Below are 20,153 nucleotides of genomic sequence, written 5' to 3'. Positions count from 1 at the left end.
CACAAGGGCACACTGCTGGCTCATGGTCATCCTGCTGTCCACTAGGACCCCCAGGTCCCTTTCCCCTACGCTGCTCTCCAACACGTCTGTCCCCAACTTGTACTGGTACATGGGGTTGTTCTTGCCCAGATGCAGGACTCTACACTTGCCCTTGTTATATTTCATTAAGTTTCTCCCCACCCAACTCTCCAGCCTGTCTAGGTCCCTCTGAATGGCTGCGCAGCCTTCCGGTGCGTCAGCCACTCCTCCCAGTTTGGTGTCATCAGCAAACTTGCTGACAGTGCACTCTATTCCCTCATCCAATTCATTAATGAATATATTGAATAGAACTGGTCCCAGTACCGACCCTTGAGGGACTCCGCTAGACACAGGCCTCCAACTGGACTCTGTCCCATTGACCACCACTCTCTGGCTTCTTTCCTTCAGCCAGTTCACAATCCACCTCACTACCCGATCATCCAGACCACACTTCCTCAGTTTAGCTGCGAGGATGCTGTGGGAGACCGTGTCAAACGCTTTACTGAAATCAAGATAGACCACATCCACAGCTTTACCATCATCTATCCACCGGGTTACGTCCTCATAAAAGGCTATCAAGTTGGTTAAGCATGACTTCCCCTTGGTGAAGCCATGCTGAGTGCCCCTAATGATCCCCCTGTCCTTGATGTGCCTAGAGACAGCACCAAGAACAAGTTGTTCCATCACCTTTCCGGGTTTATCGTTTATCCCATATATAAAATGGAGAGATGGCAGCCATTTTTGAACAGGGGAGGTTTAGATTGGATATTAGGAAAAAAATTCTTCACCGAAAGGGTTATCAAGCATTGGAACAGGCTGCCCAGGGAAGTGGTTGAGTCACCATCCCTGGAGGTATTTAAAAGACATGTAGATGTGGTGCTTAGGGACATGGTCTAGTGGTGGACGTGGCAGTGCTAGGTTAATGGTTGGACTTGATGATCTTAAAGGTCCTTTCCAACCAAAACAATTCTATGATTTTATGAAAATAATCTTGATGTTTCGAGGAAACATGCTATGTTAGAGCAAAGCTTTTATTTGCAAATCGGAGATGGGATTTTCAAAAGCTCTCAGCTGAACTGTTTTACTGGAAGTCACTGATAAAAAGTACCTCAGGTGGGCCTTGGTTCACACTACTGTATTATGGTTGAACTTCTATTAAAAGTTCTATCTGGCTCTGTCAGTTACAACTACAGAAAACATCCCTCAATTGGCATATCATCCAGATAAAATCAAAATTAGAACTGTTTTTGTCTATCAGGCAGAAACAAGGAGTGTTTCTTCCAGAACTGTCCTTAAATGACTGAAAAACCTTGAAGCAACTGAATAGTTATAGAATTTTTAAGCTCTTACGAGTCTTGCAAGGCACGGGTACAGTGTCTTAAGTTCATTATCAGTTTTGATGCTGCTGTGCTCCATGTTTATTTTTCTGTAGTCCTATTGTTTATTTTTCTGATACTCATTTTATTTTTCAGTTTTATATAAAACATGTATTGTGTGTGCAATTTGATTATACATCATAAAATGACATATAAAATCAAATTATATCCTCCCTCTTAAGAGTATTATTAATATCTGCAGCAGCACTCTACCTGCTACTCTGTATTCCCTGCGATGTTCCAAGTCTCTAAGCAGCTTCAGAAATTTGTCTCTCTGACAGATGAGTATTTTACAATCCTTCCTTCCTCCTTCAGATGTGCAGTCCTATTTTCTTCTTTTATTTCTCTCTTTTCCTCGTGTCTATTCCAACTGTCTGGGCCATTAGTTTGATGGACAAAGTCCACTCAAAAATGCAAAACTGGTTTTAAAAATATACAAAAAAAAAAAAAGAGGAGATGGATATTCACCTATTGATTGATATGTGCTGCACGTTGTATGTGCTAGTGTGTGGGAGCTATTTTGGACTGTTGTACTTTATTATATTGCATTCTCTGACATAGAGATCTTACCTACTTGTAGCTCTTCAAAGAGCCAAGGCCTGATTTTTATTTCTGCAGAGAACTAGTTTCAAATTGGTGATAAAAGAAGGATTTGTGATAAAGTGTTAATTCTTACTTCTCTGTTTTCATTAATTATAAAGGAAGGGAATTTATATAGGCATGCTGTGACTAGGTGGTGATACATACATGAATTGAGAGGAGCAGGAAAATGCATGCTGTTGCAGTTGACTGTACTGCTGCTTCCCTCACTGGCACGTAGTAATAGTCATGCACTAGGTAAAATCAGCCACAAAATGCATGTGCTGAGAACGTAGGCTCTCCTCTGTGCTTGCATTTCTGTGACTGCACAGTCCAATACTTAAGATGCATATTCATTACCCGAGTTTCAAAGTCAAGAAATATAATGTAATATACACTTTAATTATATTGGATTCATTGCAGCTGTTTTGATTTTCTTGAGTGCAAACAGGAAAGCCATCTTGTTCAAAAAGTTCTGCTACCTGCCTGATAGGAGGTTACTTGGTTTCAGAAATTATAAATCTGTATAATTCAGTTTTGACCTGGTAATAGGGAAGTTAAATTTGGAGGCTAAAACAATCAATAACAGAGCTACAAAATTATAAAATTGAAAATACTACAGTCTCTGTTATGGTATGGGACTATCACATTAATTGCATGTGGCTACTTTTTGGTCTGTAGGAGATAAAAAAGAAGACAGAATAAATTTAGTAAAAATAATACTGAAGGTCTTTTGATTTTTTTCTGCAGTGAGTTCCCCAATGGATGAAGTGCTGGCTTCCTTGAAGCGTGGCAGTTTTCACTTAAGAAAAGTTGAGCAAAGAAGTCTTCCTCCTTTTCCCGATGAAGATGATAGCAATAACATCTTGGCACAGATCAGGAAAGGGGTGAAACTGAAGAAAGTGCAGAAAGATGTTTTTAGAGAATCCTTTCTAATTCTGCCTGATACTGACCCTCTGACAAGGAGCATCCATGAAGCATTGCGACGAATTAAGGAAGCATCACCTGAATCAGAGGATGAAGAAGAGAGTTTGCCTTGCACAGACTGGGAAAATTAACCTGTAATTAACCTACATTTAAAAAAAAAAATATATTTCTTCAACACTTTTTGTATAGCAATAGCTGCTAAGCCTCAGGTTATACATTCTAGGAGACTTAGTATGAATGTGACTAAACTGTCTGACGTCCAACGTGGTAAAACATGCACATATCAATTTAGTATCACTGACTTTTCAAAGGAATTTAAAGTTTATAGTAAGGAAAACTTTTTTTAGGCAACATCTTAGCCTCTTATTGTTTGAATACTTTTGCTGAATAGTGACAGGACCTCTCCTATAAAAAGCTCCATTTTATTTAATAAATTTGAAGGGACTGTTTGCAGCTTACCAAAACGCTTTAAAAAGATTTTAAGTAACAAAGCAGCACAATCTCTCTTGGACACACCCTATACTTATTTTCTAATTACTTCTGGCCTTGTAGGAATTTAGCATGTTTATCACTTCAGACTGAATAGCTTCAAGTGAAGGACGATTAGATTTGACTGCTGAACACATTGAAATCTCATTGGTTACCCTGTGTGACTGACTCTTTGATAGCTTGGTTTCAATCTGTAAACACTCTGACTTAATTGAATTTCTAGACTACAAACAGTAAATACACAAATATAATTTATACTTCTGCTACTCATACAGATCCCATGAACTTGCATTATGCTAAGCTACAATGCCTGAAAGTACAGATATTAGACTTCAGCAGATGAAGTTAATGATTTCAGAACAAACCAGAAATTGGCAAGAGATTAGTTTTCAAAATAAGGCTGCATCAGTAGCACAAAGAGATTCTTGATTACAACACCACCATACAGCACTATTCTGTGGTGGTACTTATTTGCAAGTATCTAAAATTTGGAGAAAAGAGATGCATGACAATCTCTAAAGAATTAAAAAAATTATTTAGAAATCAAAGGCTATTTCAAGGGTATGGAAGATAAATATTTATAATCCTTGCAACGCAGCTAGCAGTAGAGAAAAGATAACCTTTCTGGATGTTTACAATCAGGCAATTCTATCCTGGTTAGTTATTACCATAGCTGGAGAGTGACTATTGATAAAGTGCTACAGCTGTTTAAAAAGTGATGGTGACTTAGCACATCATCTGCTGAATGTTGTTGTGATTATGAAATACTCTGTCTCAAACTGTTCCATTGGTATGCTATTTTCAAATAATTATATTTAAAATTTTTAAAAAAAGGAAAATAAATGTTGCCTTCATTTCTTCATGAACTAGCCATTGGCCACACTAATGATTTAATAGTGTTTAATTATGGCATGCTCCTTCTATACCAAATGTACTGTTAGTTTTGGAGTTGAAAATCCAGGAGTGAAGGTGTACTTAACTCTTGCTGAAACTCAAAATGAGAATAATTTTGCTTGGATCTAACTTTTTCTGTTATTTGCATACTGAAAACTCCCACTACCACAGCCCTTCAGAAATGAAGTGATAACTATAAAAAAGAGACATGCCTTGGAATTTACTTGGCTTTCTCAGTGCAATCATTCTCTTTTCATTTCCTAGATAACTGAGCAAATTTAAACTTTTTGTGATTTGACTTTATGGTTTTAGTAAACCTAACTTATTCTTTGGGATCTTGTTTGCATTATTTAGCAAGAATACTCTTTAACACTATGGGTCATTAAAAAAAAAAAAGAATTTGATTTTTTTTAATCTAGTTGGTGGACCCCCTAAACGTTTTCCATTGGAAGTGTATCCTCTTAGAAGTCTTATATGTACATTGCTGTACAATATAAATACATGTGTTTTTCTCTGCTATCTTTTGCAGCCCTTTAGAAGCAGTTCAGAGTGCAGGTTGAAAATCACTGCCATGCAGTCAGTACCTGTAGTGCACCAGTTATTGTCTCCTTTTTAACAGTCTACAGTTATGGCATTTTCCCCTTTTAAGGATGCACTCCTGTCAAATGCTGAGGTCCTGGGAAATCACTTGGACCTAAAGCAGGATGCAGTGTCAGAGTTCTGAGTGTGTGCTCCTTGCAGTTTTTCACATACCCGGGACCTGATTTCTCTTACCAATACCATATTTTATTATGAAAACAATCTTGTTTTCATGAGATACAATCTTGTTTTCATGAGATGAGACTGTTTAACAGATAGTACAGATTTGATTTTAAAATGGTTGTACAAAATAGCTAACAGCTCAGAAAGGAAGAATGGGCCCCTGCTATAGAAGTGTGTGACATAATCTGAGAGAATAGAGAGATTGAAACAAAGCCCTCGTGAAATTCAGCTCAATAAATGCTTTTCACATAGATGAGTGTACTTGCTTGAACATATAGACTGGTTACCCAGTAGTTATTGCACAAGAATAAAATCTAATAAAAGTCTGTTGCAGAAATTGCAGAATAGTATTATTCATTATAAGGCTATCAGTTTAATACCATGCTTTATTAAAAAGATTGATCTACTGATTTTTAACTGTAAGCTCTCCAAATGCAAAAAAACCAGTTGCATAGAGATTTTAGGTTTAAAACAGTTATACAAAAGTATAGTGGCACATATGTTACAAACTGCTTAATACATATACATCATTGTAAGATAAATGTAATGCAATTATTTGTCTTAGGAATGAAGGCTAAATCTGATATAATGATGTATGTTTATCAAGTGCCAAAAATGTGTCTTAATATATGTGCAGCAGTAGTATTAAAATGCACATTGAAGTGATTTCCTTAATCGTTGAAGTTTCAATACAAACTAATAGTAACTAATTCCTGCAGGAGATCTAGTTGTCTCTTGTATTACCTGCTTTATGAGTTAACTTGTACATAAAGTTATGACTTTTTTTTTTAAGAGCAGTTCCTTCCTTATGGAGACTAACCCATGTACAAAAATGTTGAGGCATTCTGTGTATCTGAAGTACAGCTGAACAAGCAGTATAAAGATGCAGTAGCTTCTGTATGAAAAAACAGAAGATTATTGGTTATCAAAAGTATCCCAAGCCTATCTGTGTGTATGTACATAATGGTACACATAAATCACTATAGTGCATTTAGAGTACTGTAAGTAATGAGAAGCCTGGGTTCCTGGGATTGATGGACAATGTAACTGAGCGAAGAAGCGAGCTTTTGCTCTCCGTATTCTAATCCAGTATTTTGGGCCTCTTCAAACTCTAATCTGTGTTCATTGCCAATAATACCAAAAGGCAAAAAAAGACTTGGTTATACTCTGTGTGTCCTGGCTTCAGAGTTAAAGTGTCATTACCCTGGGAGCAAAGAGAATCAAGGCTTTTAAAGACACTGCTCAGTATTGCATGTTGGAATTGCTGAATCTGTTGATCAGAGAGTATTTGTACAGCCATTTAACTATTCAGATGTTCCTTCCCTTCCCCCCCCAAACAGGTGATTCACAGTTACTGAAGTGAGAAAAGTAACCCCAGTCGAAGATTATTTTTCCTCTTCTTTTCTGAAAATTCAGAGCCAGCAGTTTTGACCATCGATTCCACAGGAGGCTTACTTTGGCAAAGAAATACTCTTTCTTGGGCAAATGATTCAGTATGTGGAAAAAATGGCCTGAAATGTTAATTTTCAGGTCACTTCTTTCTTTAATTTGTTCCAAAAATTCTGTTTTGGGTAGAAAGCTAAGTTGTTCAGATGTGTGTTTTATATAATCAAGAATGTCCTATTCTTAAGCACTTTTTACTGAATTCCTTTCCAACCAAAATGATTCTATTAACTATAATTTTTTCTTCCTCAGTACTTTATTTTAATCCTATTAAATTTTAGCAGAAATGTAACTAACTGAGCTCTTAGTGTACAAAATCATGAATGTATGCTCAAACTGCCATGCATGTTAACTTATACAATGCAACAGATGTTTTATGAATCAACTTCATATGAAGCATCATAAAGTGATGGCCCTCCCCCCGCCTGCCCCACTTACTGGAGTGCACAGAGCCCTGCAAAAACAATTTAACAAAGAAGCCATTGCACTCTGCTCTTGGTTTCTAATGACATGTTAAAAAAAAAGGATAAAAAAGCCTTGAATAGGCATTAAAAAATAAAAATCACATAGCCTACCCCTTTCTTGCAGGAGCAGATATGTCATTCCCATAACAGTTTCCTGAAGGCTTCTACTGATGGAAGGTCACAGCCTCTCTAAGTGATCCATTGCAGTGCCTACTGGCTGAAGGCTTCTCATAATATCTGAAGCATAAGGTCATTACTTCTTGTCCTGCCTACTGCCACTGTCGGAACAAATTATTTCTACCCTCTCTGCAACAGCCTTTTATATGTCCCATCATCCCCTAGCCACACTGTTTTGCTCTGTCACTCATCTTTAAATTAAAGCACACTCAGTGGGTCAGCCTGGTACAGGCCATGCTGGGCTGGGCTGTGCTACTGGAGCTGCCTTTGCAAGGTCTGGTCATTCGGCTACTTCCTTCAGTGCTCATGGCCAGCAGACAGGATCAAGAAAAGCCGCATGCTAGCAAGTGACACCCACAGCATGTCTACTTCTCATTTACTCCTTTCCTGGAAAAGATGGGAGAAGGGAAGAGTGCAGGACTCATCCTCAGTCAAAGCTAGCATTAGTTCAAAGTTAGCATTAGTCAAAGCATGCTTGAGCAAATTTCTGTTCAGGGAAGTTTGTCACTTTTCTAAAAGAATGTGTCTATTCAGGCTACGTTTTTGGGAAAAATATTAGCTACAGGTTGCCTACCATGACATGCTTTGCTTAGCTTTGTATACAACCTAACAACTATTACATCTAAAACACATTTAAATACTCAAAAGCAGTTACAGTCCCAAGTCAATACTTTGTCCCATTTCACAGAAAAAACAAACCCTTCAGGTCTTTATCTTTTAATATCAATTTTCAATCAGAAATGTTAAACAGAAATTCTGTGTCCCAACCAGCATTTGTCTGCAAGACTGCACTATCAGCCATTTGGTATAAACCTGGGTTCTCTCCCAGCCATCAGCTACCCAACAGATCTAAAGTCTTTCTGCCTTATGAGGCCCAGATACACAAATTTGCTGAAATCCTTAGTGGATACTCAGTTTCAGGGATGCTTCTGAATAAGAAAGCATTTGTTACTGTCAGTACCAGCTTGGTTAAATGATTGAATGCAAAATTTAGCTCCTACTCCCTTTGGAGCTCAATTAGTGGAAGGGGCCTACCTGTTTCCAAAGACTACACTAAGATGTTTTCCGTTGGCTCATCAACATGTCATTGCAATAACAAGACAAGGGGTTTCCTTAAAAAAAACCCAAAACCTCATGCTGAAATACTGTAAATTAGAATTTCTTTACTTATATCTGCCAAGACCTTCCAGATGATGAAGGCCTGAGCCCTTGAAACACCACTGTCACCATTGCTGCCAGTTAACTGTTTTCCAAGTAGCTATGCCCCAGCTTTTATCCAGTATAAGACAGAGCTAGTCTTATGGGGGTCATGGAGGTCAGCTTACAACTTCCTCAAATAGTGGCTTCCTTTTCTGGTGCAGCACATTGAAAGAGTGATTTACAATGTCACGGTGAATGCCACAGCCACCTAGTAGCTATTCCTGAGCTGTATATCCAGCTTCAATGGAAGGTTAATCTGTTGGTGTTTTATGCCATAAGTAAAACCTCCTCTCTGCCAGGGTTATAGAGGTGATTGCATATGTTTGGACGTACTGAGAGTCCCTGGTGTGGTTGCTTGCTCAGCCATGGGGCTGACTTCTGCTGTGCTCTGTGATGCCTTGATTCCTTTCTGAATTTTATTTTTAGATACATATGTCCTTGTTACAGCTTCATTGCTGCAATTTGGCCGAAGTGTCACAATTTCCTTAAAAACCTTTGAACCTACAGCACAGTTTGCTACCTACCCATCCTGCCAGTCCAGACTGGAAGTCTTGTAGCTAGATTTCCCAGTCTGACTCAGGCACATTGCTGCTTCTGCATAGAGCTCTGCTCTCATCTTTGTACAGGTTCTCTCAGGGAAGTTTCCAAATGTTGATTTAATTCCTTTGAAAAATACATGTCTCCTACCCTAGGTGATGACTGAAATCCTCTGGCTTGACAGGAAGTTTTGCTGCCTGATATACGATCCCTTTGTTTTAGCAGGAAAATCAGCTCAATTTCTTCTGAAAACAGCCTGTCAATCCTGACATATTACTGTATTTTGACTTCAGGAGATAAACACACTTTATAGGAATTTTCTATTTCTGAAATGCAGTCATTATCAATAAAGAGCATACGGACTCCTGTCTTCTGCAAATACTTGCATTGCTCACTGCTTTAGCCAGCTTTGATTCAAAATACTTCCTGATGCTTCCTTGTTGCCTCTTCTCAGCTTCTTTGGCTGTCTGACTCCTTTGCTGAGGCTAAGAAATGTTCAGACACAACAGGCAGCACCCCATACCTACAGCTATCTTTTATGTGCTTTTCATTTGGGTTGCTGATGTGCCTGGCTGGTGAGCAGGGCACTGGATTTTTATGTATCTGGTTCCATAAGCAGTTTAGCACTTCCTTACATTTATTGTAAACATATGCTAAGCTGTTCCATGTTACGCAGGAGAAAAGAACATAGACACGAAAAAGGAAAAAACACAAGAAAAATAGTATTAAAAAAAGTTTTGCCTTTGTAGGTTCAAATTATAATAACAACCACTTCAAATAATGCTTTCATAATTTCTTTTTCTTTCAAAGAGTTGGGGAGAAGGTGCTTATATCAAACCAACACATTATTCTGCTTCTCTCAGATCTGTTGAACAAAATTTCCCCCTCTGTTTTCGTCCCCTGCATGCAAATCAGCAAATGTGCAGAATGTAGCAAAAGGGCTACAACACAAACCAGCAGCTTCTGAACAAAAGACAACAAACCCTCTGGGGATGCCTCTGAGACAGACAGCAAGTGCAGCCACATTTGGGCTAGCTTCCACATGGCTAGCAGGGTGTAGCAGTGAGGCTGAGCAGTAGGGACTTTGGTGTAGGATGCTCACACTAGATGCTACTTGAGTTGCTCAACTATACATTACTATTCTGGCTCCTCTCACTAAGTGAAAGTTGAAGAGAGCACTGTGCCTTTCACTACTTTTTAAGTCATATTTCTGGTTCCTGAGAAACACTGCTGGAATTATAAAAAAAGAATCGTATATTCAGATGCAGAGAAAGTAGATTTAATCTTCACATTTCAATCCGCAGTTAAGCACTGTGATCTCTCTCTTGCAGGGAAGTACAAGATCATTTTGCTTCCCATTTCCTTTGTTTTGTTTAGAGAAAATTCCTGTCATCATTTAACAAAATACAACCCAGACTCAAAGAATTTCAAAGATCTTGTTCCCTCTCTGAAAAACTTAAGCTTGCAAATATCTGCATGACCATATTTAATTTAACTCAAAAGGAGGAAATCTATACATGCAGATTACACTTAAACATACCTTGTCAGTGTAAGTCTTCCTCTCCCCTTAGCATCTGGATGCACGTATTGTTTGTGAAGATCCATGTAAGGCAATCTTTTTGACAACTCTACATTTTCCTCCAAAAATTTAAAACATCTTTGATGGTTACTACTCCTTCCCATGCCTGCATTTGAAAATGACACAAACTGCCAGATGTATTGTTGCAGCTGAGTTTTGCTTGTGCAAGATCAGGCAATGAGGAAGAAAGTGGGTATATATTACGCTTGTGTTTCTTTGGTCCTAGGATGAGCTGCCAACAGCGCAGAGGCAGTACTGGCAGCTACAAGGCCCTGGGAGGTTGTGGCAGGCAAGCTACCTCAACCCATATGGTATGAGAACCCATACTATCTAGAGGTATTGCAGGTCTTTTGATATAAACAGTTGCACCTGCTTTCCGGCTATGTTTCATGGCCAAAACAGTGGAGATGAGCTGAACTGACTTCAGGATCTAACACAAAACTCTCTTCATCATTCCCAAACATTTAACATAATGGAGAAAATTAATCCTACTTGTCTGAAGTAAGTGGAGTATAACAAGGAACTAATGCTACTAAGCAAAAATAGAGATTTTTTTTAAAAAAAAAATACCTATTATTCCGTGATATGTTCTCTGCTTAGCACCATTCAGAGGTAGTGCACATATGCAGCATTATTAAGAAAATGTAAACAAGACAATTTGAACATTGCTTTGCAGAATTAGGTCCATTCCCTGAAAAAAAAATCAGTGTATAGCTGTGCACTTAACTGGCATGTCCAGTTACTGAGACTGAACTACATGCATTTGGACGGAGTTTCTTGATGGTTGATTGTGGGTTTTTTAAATTGTATTTTGACATTCAGATCTAATCTCTAATCAGATTTATATTTGGCCTCAAGATCCAAGATTTCTGTAGTCAACTAAATTAAGTGCTTTTATCAACATCCACAGTTCTGCAGTGAGTTAAGGTCTGTGACAGTTTTCCATTCTTCTTTCCATGCAGTATTTCTGAAAAAGGCTTTGATTTTTGCCTTTGAAATGAACCTCCTAATGAATGCAGTGTTCAGAGAGTGCTGTTCAGTAGCCACTTCAGTACAGAATATAAAAGATGATAAAACAAATTGAGGTTTAGCCCCTTATTGAAGATAAACATGAAGTTAGTCCCTAACTGGTAGAAAAATGAGCAGAAATCAGAAACCTTCCACAACTGACAACTGAAAAGACACATCCCAAAATATTAATCTTTAATTGACACATTGTTCATTCTTGCAGGTTTTTCTTTAAAGGGATTATCCTGGGAATGCCACCGATAGCATTAAACGATACTTATTTGTGTTACATCTGGTTTAGCCCTTTATATATAATAATACTTGAAAATGTATTTTCTTAGAGACCTTATAACAGCATTTCTGCATTATCAGTTCATTTTGTTCTCCTCTCTCCTGGATATATTAGCCAGGAAAAGGAATTCCCAGTTTGTAATAGATTAATTCACACATTTTACTTTGTCCACATAGAAAAATGCAATTTCTGGATCATTGAGGCATATGGCTTATGAACAAGACACTCCAAAAACTAACTATCCAGATGGGGATATACTTACAAAAATCTTTTATGTCAAAGTCAGGATTTCACAACATAACAATGCAAAATCCAGTAGCACCTGAAAGATTAAGGTAGCTGCTGCTATCACTTGTACATACTTGAAAAATATTAAAGAAAAAAATAGAGTAAAAGTACATTCTACAGAGAACAGCAACTGTATTTCAAAATAAAAAGTGTATTTTTGATTTTTCTTTTTTTGTTGTTGTTGAGTATTTCTGTTAATTTTTTGGGTAATTCTTTTCTTTTTTACAAGACTGTAGTTGCCATATAGCAAGTTATATGTGATGTGACTGCTCTTCCCTCCTGTGCAAGTTCACAGTCATGTTTTCAGGCTATAGTACTCAACACTGTTTTCTGGTATACATATTCCCATGGTTTCATCAAAGATAGATAGATACAATGCATAATATCTGTCTCTGGGAAAAGTAATGTTTCAAACAGGCAAACTTTTGTCTTAAAACAGAAGTGGAGAGGCTACTGTAGGTATAACCACCTAAGTATGAACTTTAGGTTGCAATTTCTAAACACTCACCTACTGTAAATAAACTTTAAAAATACTCTTAGCAATAGGATTTTATTTATATGTGCACATATGTCCACCTTATCCCATATTTATGTTTGACGACTATTTGGGAATTCAAAGGTGCAGCCCCCAGTAATTGTATTATTTTAAAAAAAGGAAAGGAAGCATATCTACTGAGAAAAGAAATTCTCAAATACCAATTTCCAATTTTAAATTTAATTTCAATAAGAAAATATTAAAAATGTGCACATCTAAATTTTTCCATGTTCTGTATATACATGTGTGTATGTATACATAGAAATGCTCATGTACCACACATATTCACAAAATTTAAGTGGAAATATTTCTGTCCACTATTTTCCCACATGTAAATGACATCATATCTTTAAAAATGTCAATAATAATATAATTTAAAATAATATTACATTTATTCCATCATCAACTTTCTGTGGTTTTATTCTTTCTTCATCCTTGTTATGTCCACTGAACATTAACAGGACAGATTCTCCTTGCACTTCCACAGATGTTATGCCAACTGAATGTTGCTGATATCACATCAAGGACACATCTGGTTTACAGCAGCACAAGTGACAAGAGAATCAGTCCCTAACATCCCCAGGTAAATTAAAAACTGGTCGTATCTGCTCATCTGGACCTGATGAAGAAATGCACACCACCATCTAAAATCCACCGAATGAAAAACACGTAGCTCACCACAAAGTTTTTGACCAGTAGCATGCTGAACCAAGCTCCCCCCCTTTAATAAATAAAATAGTTGAGAAAATACCCTAAAAAAATGGAGAAAACTTAAACATTGTGTACATTACATGCAGTATAATACATGACAGTTTAGCATTTGACCTAAACCATTTTCCTGACTAGTCAGAGGACACCTGATAAATTACTAGTAAAGAAAAAAAAAAACAACTGTATTTTAGAAATAAAGCATGTATTTCTGATATAAATGAGAACCTATGTGTATTATATAGTATATACACACAGTACACACATAAAAACAAACTTATCTCTTCTAGTTTTGAATAGCAGTCTCTAAGTGGAGAAAATTGTGTTGTACAAATTTAATAAGCAGCTAGATTTCATGTTTAACATTCAAATTAATTTGGGGAGCAAACAAAGGTCAGTGCGTCTTTCGACTTTGAAGTCTGACACTCATTCATACATTTTAAAAAAGCCTTCTTCAACATTACAAGCAATCTATGGCAAGAATGTACTTTGATGCAAAACACATGACATGGCTTACCTTTCCGAGAGTTGTTTTTTTTTTAAAAAAAATATTATATAAAGAAATGTGTGTTTGTCAAATGTCTGTTAAAATTACATCAAAACAACTTTGTTATGACAACAAAACTTCTAGAAACAGCTTTCTTGGCTGGACAAGTTCAGTGTACAACTAATCCCTTGCAATAGCTCTATACCTTTAATGCAATCTGTAATAAACAATGCTCCCCATAAGCCATTATTCACAAAACCTGAAATTCATGTGACATTCTGAAAGTCTCCTGCAGAACAGGTTAACAGTTAATTGAACATCTAGTTGATATATAGATCATGGCCAGAAAACAAAAAACTGGCTATTTCTTGTTATCTGTGCATGTCAAATTTTACATTTAAAATTCTCAGGGTTGTTTTTTTTTTTTGACTTTTTTTTTTCCTGAGGGACTCACCTGTCATCATTGGTTGGCTTCAAAATATAGTTAAGTGGAAGATAGTATCTCACTGTAATTACATGGAATTCATATGAAAAAGTAAACCTTACATTGGATAATATTGTAGAACACCAGAGTAAGCTCCATAAAGAAATATGGTATCTTCCATTTTATATATATATATATATATTAAAAAAAAAAAACAAAACAACAAACCACCAACCAACCAACCGAAAAAACCCCCAAAGGAAGAACTTTATACAAGCAGTTATAGCAACTTTGTTTCAATTAAAGATGCAACGCACTCTCACTCTTGGCAAGAATAAATTGGTAACGGCACTGCTGCTCCACAGTGGAAAGTATCCTGAGAAATTATTAAGAACAACAAAATACAGGGCTGTCATCACTAAGTTCTTGCACAAAACACAGCTATTAAATATCTTAAATAAAAAAGCAGATAACCTATATTGTATCTATCACAAAAAGGGGATGTGACCTGGGACACTGCTAATTCTTCCATCACTGATAAGTAGAAAAGGATTGCATTCAGTTACTGTTAATATCTTTCAAGTTATCTATGGCCAATAATGTACAAGGAGGTAATTTGTAATTCAAGTTTGTTTGTTGTTGTTTTCTTTAACTACCTACAAGCTGAGTTTAAATTTTACATTGAAATACAACTCAAATTTAAAACAAGCCCTCTCAGAGGAGCATTTGAGCATTTTCTAATTTTCTGCAACTTTGATGCAGAGCCCAACACAGTCCTATGAAGAGACACAGGGCAACTTTAAGCTGATTGGCACTGAAATCCCATTTTCTTTAGCTACATTCTATTAGCTTGCCCAAGTTATCTCGTAACTCTCTTAGTTCAAATATTTTTCCATCAAGAATTTCTAAAAGTGTCTTCAAGTTATTGCGAAAAGCTTCTTGTTCATTCTGACTTTTCTCCAGACGTTGCTCTAGATCAGACAGCTGGCCTTCCAGGTCTTTGTTTCGAATTTCTACTTCCTTCAGAGAAAATACATAACATGTTAATGTGTTGTCCGCAAACAGAAAGCAATCTAACCTTCTGCTGGTATTCGTGTGCTATTTTTGTCAACTGGTTTTTGAAACAATTTCTGACCCTTTACAGTTTCCACTGAGCCAAAACCAGAACCCAAATTGTTATTAAGATTGCATATGTACTATCATTTCCTCCATTTTTTTTTTTTTCCAGTAATTCATCTGAAGGACAGAAACTTTTGGAGAGGGATAAAATTTAGTGAACAATGGATGTGATATTCAAGTAAGTTATCACTTCTATCATTCAGAAATATGCCACCTACTGAAAAGAGCTTCTCAAAGATTTACTTAAGTTCAAGTATTCCCTTATTTAGACTATATGAATTGCTCAAGTACGCAGTCCCCATTAAATGGTCTCATATAGAAGCTCATCCAGAATACTGCTTTATGGATGGAGGAGTACTACCTTACTCCTGTCCCACATTATAGGCCTTTTCACCCTGAAAATTAAGACAGAAACATAAGCTAGCAAGACTGTTGTCGAGGTGAAATCGATTGCAACAAATTTAAACCAGCAAGTGCAAGCTGAATGTCTTGTTGCACTGTGCCCCAGAGCTCCCACCTGCAAGCTCTGCAGTAGTGCAGCTGTGGGAGCAGGGAAAGTGTGCGAGCCACCTGTGCTGTACAGACAAGCTGTTCCCATACAGTGGATGGAAAGATGAAGCCGCAGCACGTTACAAATGGCTGAGGGGATCTGACCCTGAGCAAGCTCAGCTCTCATTCACGATGAAGAGAAGCCCCCTCGCACCAGCCAGCGGGAGGGGAGCGCTGTCTGCTGGGACCCCTCACAGCTCTGGCTTGCGTGTGATGGGAGGGAGGTCACGGCTACTTTGCTTTGTGCAAACCGGATGCCCTATCTTTTATCAAATTACTAATGTAGCAGTCACGTGGGTCTGGAATAGCATGTTGTTATTTGTCTCATTTATTGAACGTCTCATAAATTCATGCTGAATTTCATAATTTCAGTTACGAAAAACACACTCAAAGGTAGCACAGGGACAGTGTATTTATTATATCATACACCCTGCGCAGCCATTCTCTGGAAAAGTGCTTAGTGAATTCATATTTGGCCTGTATCTAGCATTGAACATCATCTTTCAGGCCCTCCTCAGATGCTCTTAAACTGAGGAATTGTTCTGCTGTGAGCTGTTAGGTGGGAGCACCCAGGTAAAACCAAAAGCTTTATGTTAGATGTAGGAACTTCTATCCATATTCAGCATAAGGTGGTTCCCTTTAACTCTCCATTGCTAGTCCTTTCCCTGTATCTCTTCAAACCAGAAGAGTTCCCTTCTTTTGTTTAAACTTCCATCTTGTGTACTTTATTTATATTCCATTCCTGACATCCCTTTTCTAATCCATATACATTTAGCTTCCTCAAACACTTCCTCAGATATACTTTCTCCCATACTTCCTTCTGTTTTATTTTCCCTAACCTGTGCTTAACATATTTAATGACTTATGGGAAGTAGAACTAACTGAAATATGCCATGAGCTGTTGCTTTTAATTTCTGGAAAACACTTCTTCCCAAATTTTACATTTGATCCTTATACATATTTACCCTAGATTAGTATTACTGATTTTTTGCAATAGTATCACATTACAAGTTCACGTCCAGCTCATGTGCAGTTTCCTATTACAAGTCAGTGTACCTCAAAACTGTTGCTTCTTGATGGGAAGAAATGGAGAGGTGTCCATGTGATATAATCTGTTCCCCTAGTTGTGTCATTTAACTTTATTTGCAATTAATCATCTCATCTAACAATGAACTAACTCTTCTGATACATTCAGGCCCTTTACAAGGTTTATTTTACACTGTTTTTTTCAAGCTTTTCTTACAGTGGACAATCATTTGTCATACATTGTTTTGTTTTAGAAAAGGAATGAATTAATAACAAATTATGTTTGTTGTTTGCACTGTAATAATCTTTTGTGGAATTCAGTGCAAGGATCCAAATAAAATATTCAAACCATACACAACAGCTGTATTTAGGAATCAGCCACAGTAATAAAGATATACTGACTTACTGTGCGTCACACTGATCATGACTCATTGATAGGTCTTCTCTATATTGCTAATGAAATTAAGTAACAAGGGCCCTGATACTTACCCTTCACAGTGATAACATACTGCTCTTCATTGGAATTTGCCAATGATGGCTTTCTAATTCATTCCCTGATATGAGTGTGTCAGAACTGTAATACACCTTGAAATAATAATTTCTTTGCATAGAGTTTTTCATATGGGCTATATACCAAAATATTTTAGAGTTAGTTACATTTGCAAACACAAGAGGGAAAAAATAAAGCAGAAGAAAAAAGAGTGAGATGAACAGATACGGACCCTGGAGACCACCACCCTGAAAACAGATGATGAGTCAACTAAGTGGACAGATGAGAGATGGTTTGTCTGGAGCTACAGAAGAAAACACCATTTCACTGACGTCACAGATGTAGGGTGAAGTGGCTCAAAGCAAGCCAGCATTATCAAAGCAGGAAGATTATAGCAAAGATTCAAGATCTTTTAGATGGGCTGCATCAGGTCAGTAATAAGCTTTAAGCTGAAGAAAGGCAACTTTTAACTTGGATCCTAAGACAGCTTTAAATTTATTTGAATAGAATCATATAGAATCATCTTCAGAAACTGATTGCCTACAACGTGACATATGTAAATATATACATAATATATCCATTTGGTTACTAAAGATATAAATATACCAAAAGGAAGCTACTGACTTTATAAAGTATAATTTTTAATAAAACCTTAACATTTTCTAATTCTAAAACATCTTTCATCTCTTACTAATAATTCTTAGGATAGCTAGTTCTTGGCTCATTATTACTTTTCATGTGATCTTACACTGAAATTATTGCATATGCTACGGCTAGAACAATTTGCAACTTTCATTATAATCTTCCTTTTGAGTCTCTCAGATAAGTTCCTTTTCAGCTGAAAACTCCCATGCTTAGTCTAAAGCCAGCAACAATTTTTGGAATAGTGGAATAGGCAAGCTCAGGTGTATTCAAAAGTCTTTAAAGAAATACCATAATAACATACTTTTTCCAAATAATTTGACTTAAGAATGGGGAAAAATGAATAAACTCATTTTGTTCTTATGATGTAGTTTATTCTGTAGGTTAAAATGAGATTCAAGGAAGTTCCAATTCATGTAATGCATTTCAAAGAATATCTGCTTAACGATTTTTAAGCTGTGGATAGTCTGACAGGGCTTGTTTTCAGCATGATTTAGGTCAAGCTGCAGAACAGCGAGGGTCACCTTTCAGCACTTCGGATTTGGAGCTATTTAATGCCTGAGTTTCCAGTCCTATCAAAACTCTGAGGTTTGAATTCAGAGTTTAAACCCAGCTAAGCTTTGGGTCAGCCTCATTCAGAAGACAGGTTTCACAAGGGAGGCGTGTCTGTGCTGGCTGGTCAGCCCAGCAACAGAAGGACAGGAGCTCAGATGTAGCAAGTGAGGGTATACTGAAGGCATACTGCTTCCAGTAGGCTGAGGCATCTGGCTTTACACACAGTAAAGAACCCAGAAAAAGCAATAAAACCACAATGATTCTAATGCCAAGAAAATTTCAAAGTGTGTTTTTGAAGTCTGTACTACACAAGAACACTTAAACCTTTACTTTCTCAAACAGCATTTAAAAGCTGAATACAAACTCATCCCAACATTATGATACACAGCCTGACAGTTCAGTGGCACACAAGACCTATGGGAAGACACTACAGTGAAAATTAGTCCAGAATTGCTTAGAACATGTATCAGTGAAGCATATCTGCTAGCCTGAGCATATTTTGTGGACTTGTAAATGAAATTTGGGTCTGTTCCCTGAGGAAAAAATAATGACTTACAGCAGGTAGAAATTTTGGTACAAATTCCCAAGGAGCATCCTGACCCACAACTTCGCAACACAATGTAACTTACATATTTATCTGGCACCTTCAGTGAATATAGCACAAGTTGCTGATGTGAACTGCTCACTTGATGATCATTTTTCCCTTCTGTCTAAATTCAGATGATGCACTATAGCTCACCTGTAACTTCTGAGTCAAAGAATCCCTCTGTGTCTGAAGCTCTCTGGCACTGTCGATTTCTTGTTTCAATCTTTCTATTTCCTAAGGGAGAAGAAACAACTTTGCTAGCAACACATTACCCAGCTTGACCTCAGTGCAGGTAAGCTGGCTGCTGCTTCTTCTCCTGAGTGAGCCATTGCAATGATATCAAAACTGGCAGTTAGCTACTGCCCACCATAGCACATGAAGTTTAAGTCCTGCTCCCAATATTCTTGAATCATAGTCACAAAACAGCAATTCTATTGTGAATAAACAACAATACAGATAAACATTTTCTTTGCTATCAAAGTCCAAGTCTTTCTCTTCCACACAAAAGATCTGAAGTAATGTTTTCCTAGAAAATTGAGTCCTTGTAATTAGAGAAACAATTTTATACTTTAAATTCTATTATAATCTATCCTCCATTTTGTCAAGAGAAAAATCAATTTTCAGCTGTGACTGCTTATTATGTCACTAGCAGCAGGGCTGAGCATCAAAAAATTGCCTGATTTGACAATTGATTTCTGTAAAAAGAGAGTCTAAAAGAAATGGGATCTTTAATTTAGCAAGAAGAGAGTAATAAGGTATAAAAATAACAAATATAGATAAAATAATGAATGGAAGAGAAACCTTTTCTTAGCTTACTTTCAGGAGACAAGAATAGAAACAGTTAATGAAACTAAAAGGTATCAAACTTAAAACTAATAAATACTTTTCCCCAGAAGGGCATAGTCACCTCCCAGAGCTCCTTTCAGAAAGATCTCTTTGCATCCAACAGCTCAGCATAATTCAAAAGTGCATGGGCACCAAAATGGGAAACATTACCAA

At 37.1% G+C, this 20,153-nt stretch overlaps 2 protein-coding genes across 3 annotated transcripts in view; one reads left to right on the top strand and one right to left on the bottom strand.

The window, feature by feature from the left end:
* Positions 1 to 4,260, top strand: part of LOC137677082 (junction-mediating and -regulatory protein-like) — a 92,653-nt gene extending 88,393 nt beyond the window's left edge. The window contains exon 10 of the mRNA XM_068424264.1: positions 2,724 to 4,260. Coding sequence (XP_068280365.1) covers positions 2,724 to 3,031 — 308 coding nt within the window. The 3' untranslated portion in view covers positions 3,032 to 4,260. The remainder of the gene's footprint in view (positions 1 to 2,723) is intronic.
* Positions 1 to 20,153, bottom strand: part of LOC137677083 (homer protein homolog 1-like) — a 185,865-nt gene that overhangs the window by 11,662 nt on the left and 154,050 nt on the right. Inside the window, exons 8-9 of one of the 2 annotated variants that reach the window (XM_068424265.1) lie at positions 19,308 to 19,388; positions 12,153 to 15,207 (exon numbers count right to left, since the gene is read on the bottom strand). In XM_068424265.1, the coding sequence (XP_068280366.1) occupies positions 15,019 to 15,207; positions 19,308 to 19,388 (270 nt within the window). In that variant the 3' untranslated portion in view covers positions 12,153 to 15,018. Of the gene's footprint in view, positions 1 to 12,152; positions 15,208 to 19,307; positions 19,389 to 20,153 lie in introns of those variants that run through there. The other variant, XM_068424266.1, reaches the window with a different exon arrangement.

The sequence above is a fragment of the Nyctibius grandis genome (genome assembly GCF_013368605.1).
Source record: "Nyctibius grandis isolate bNycGra1 chromosome W unlocalized genomic scaffold, bNycGra1.pri SUPER_W_unloc_1, whole genome shotgun sequence".
Classification (NCBI taxonomy): domain Eukaryota; kingdom Metazoa; phylum Chordata; class Aves; order Nyctibiiformes; family Nyctibiidae; genus Nyctibius; species Nyctibius grandis.
Note: the sequence above shows the minus strand (reverse complement) of the source record. Positions and strands in the feature narration are given on the sequence as shown.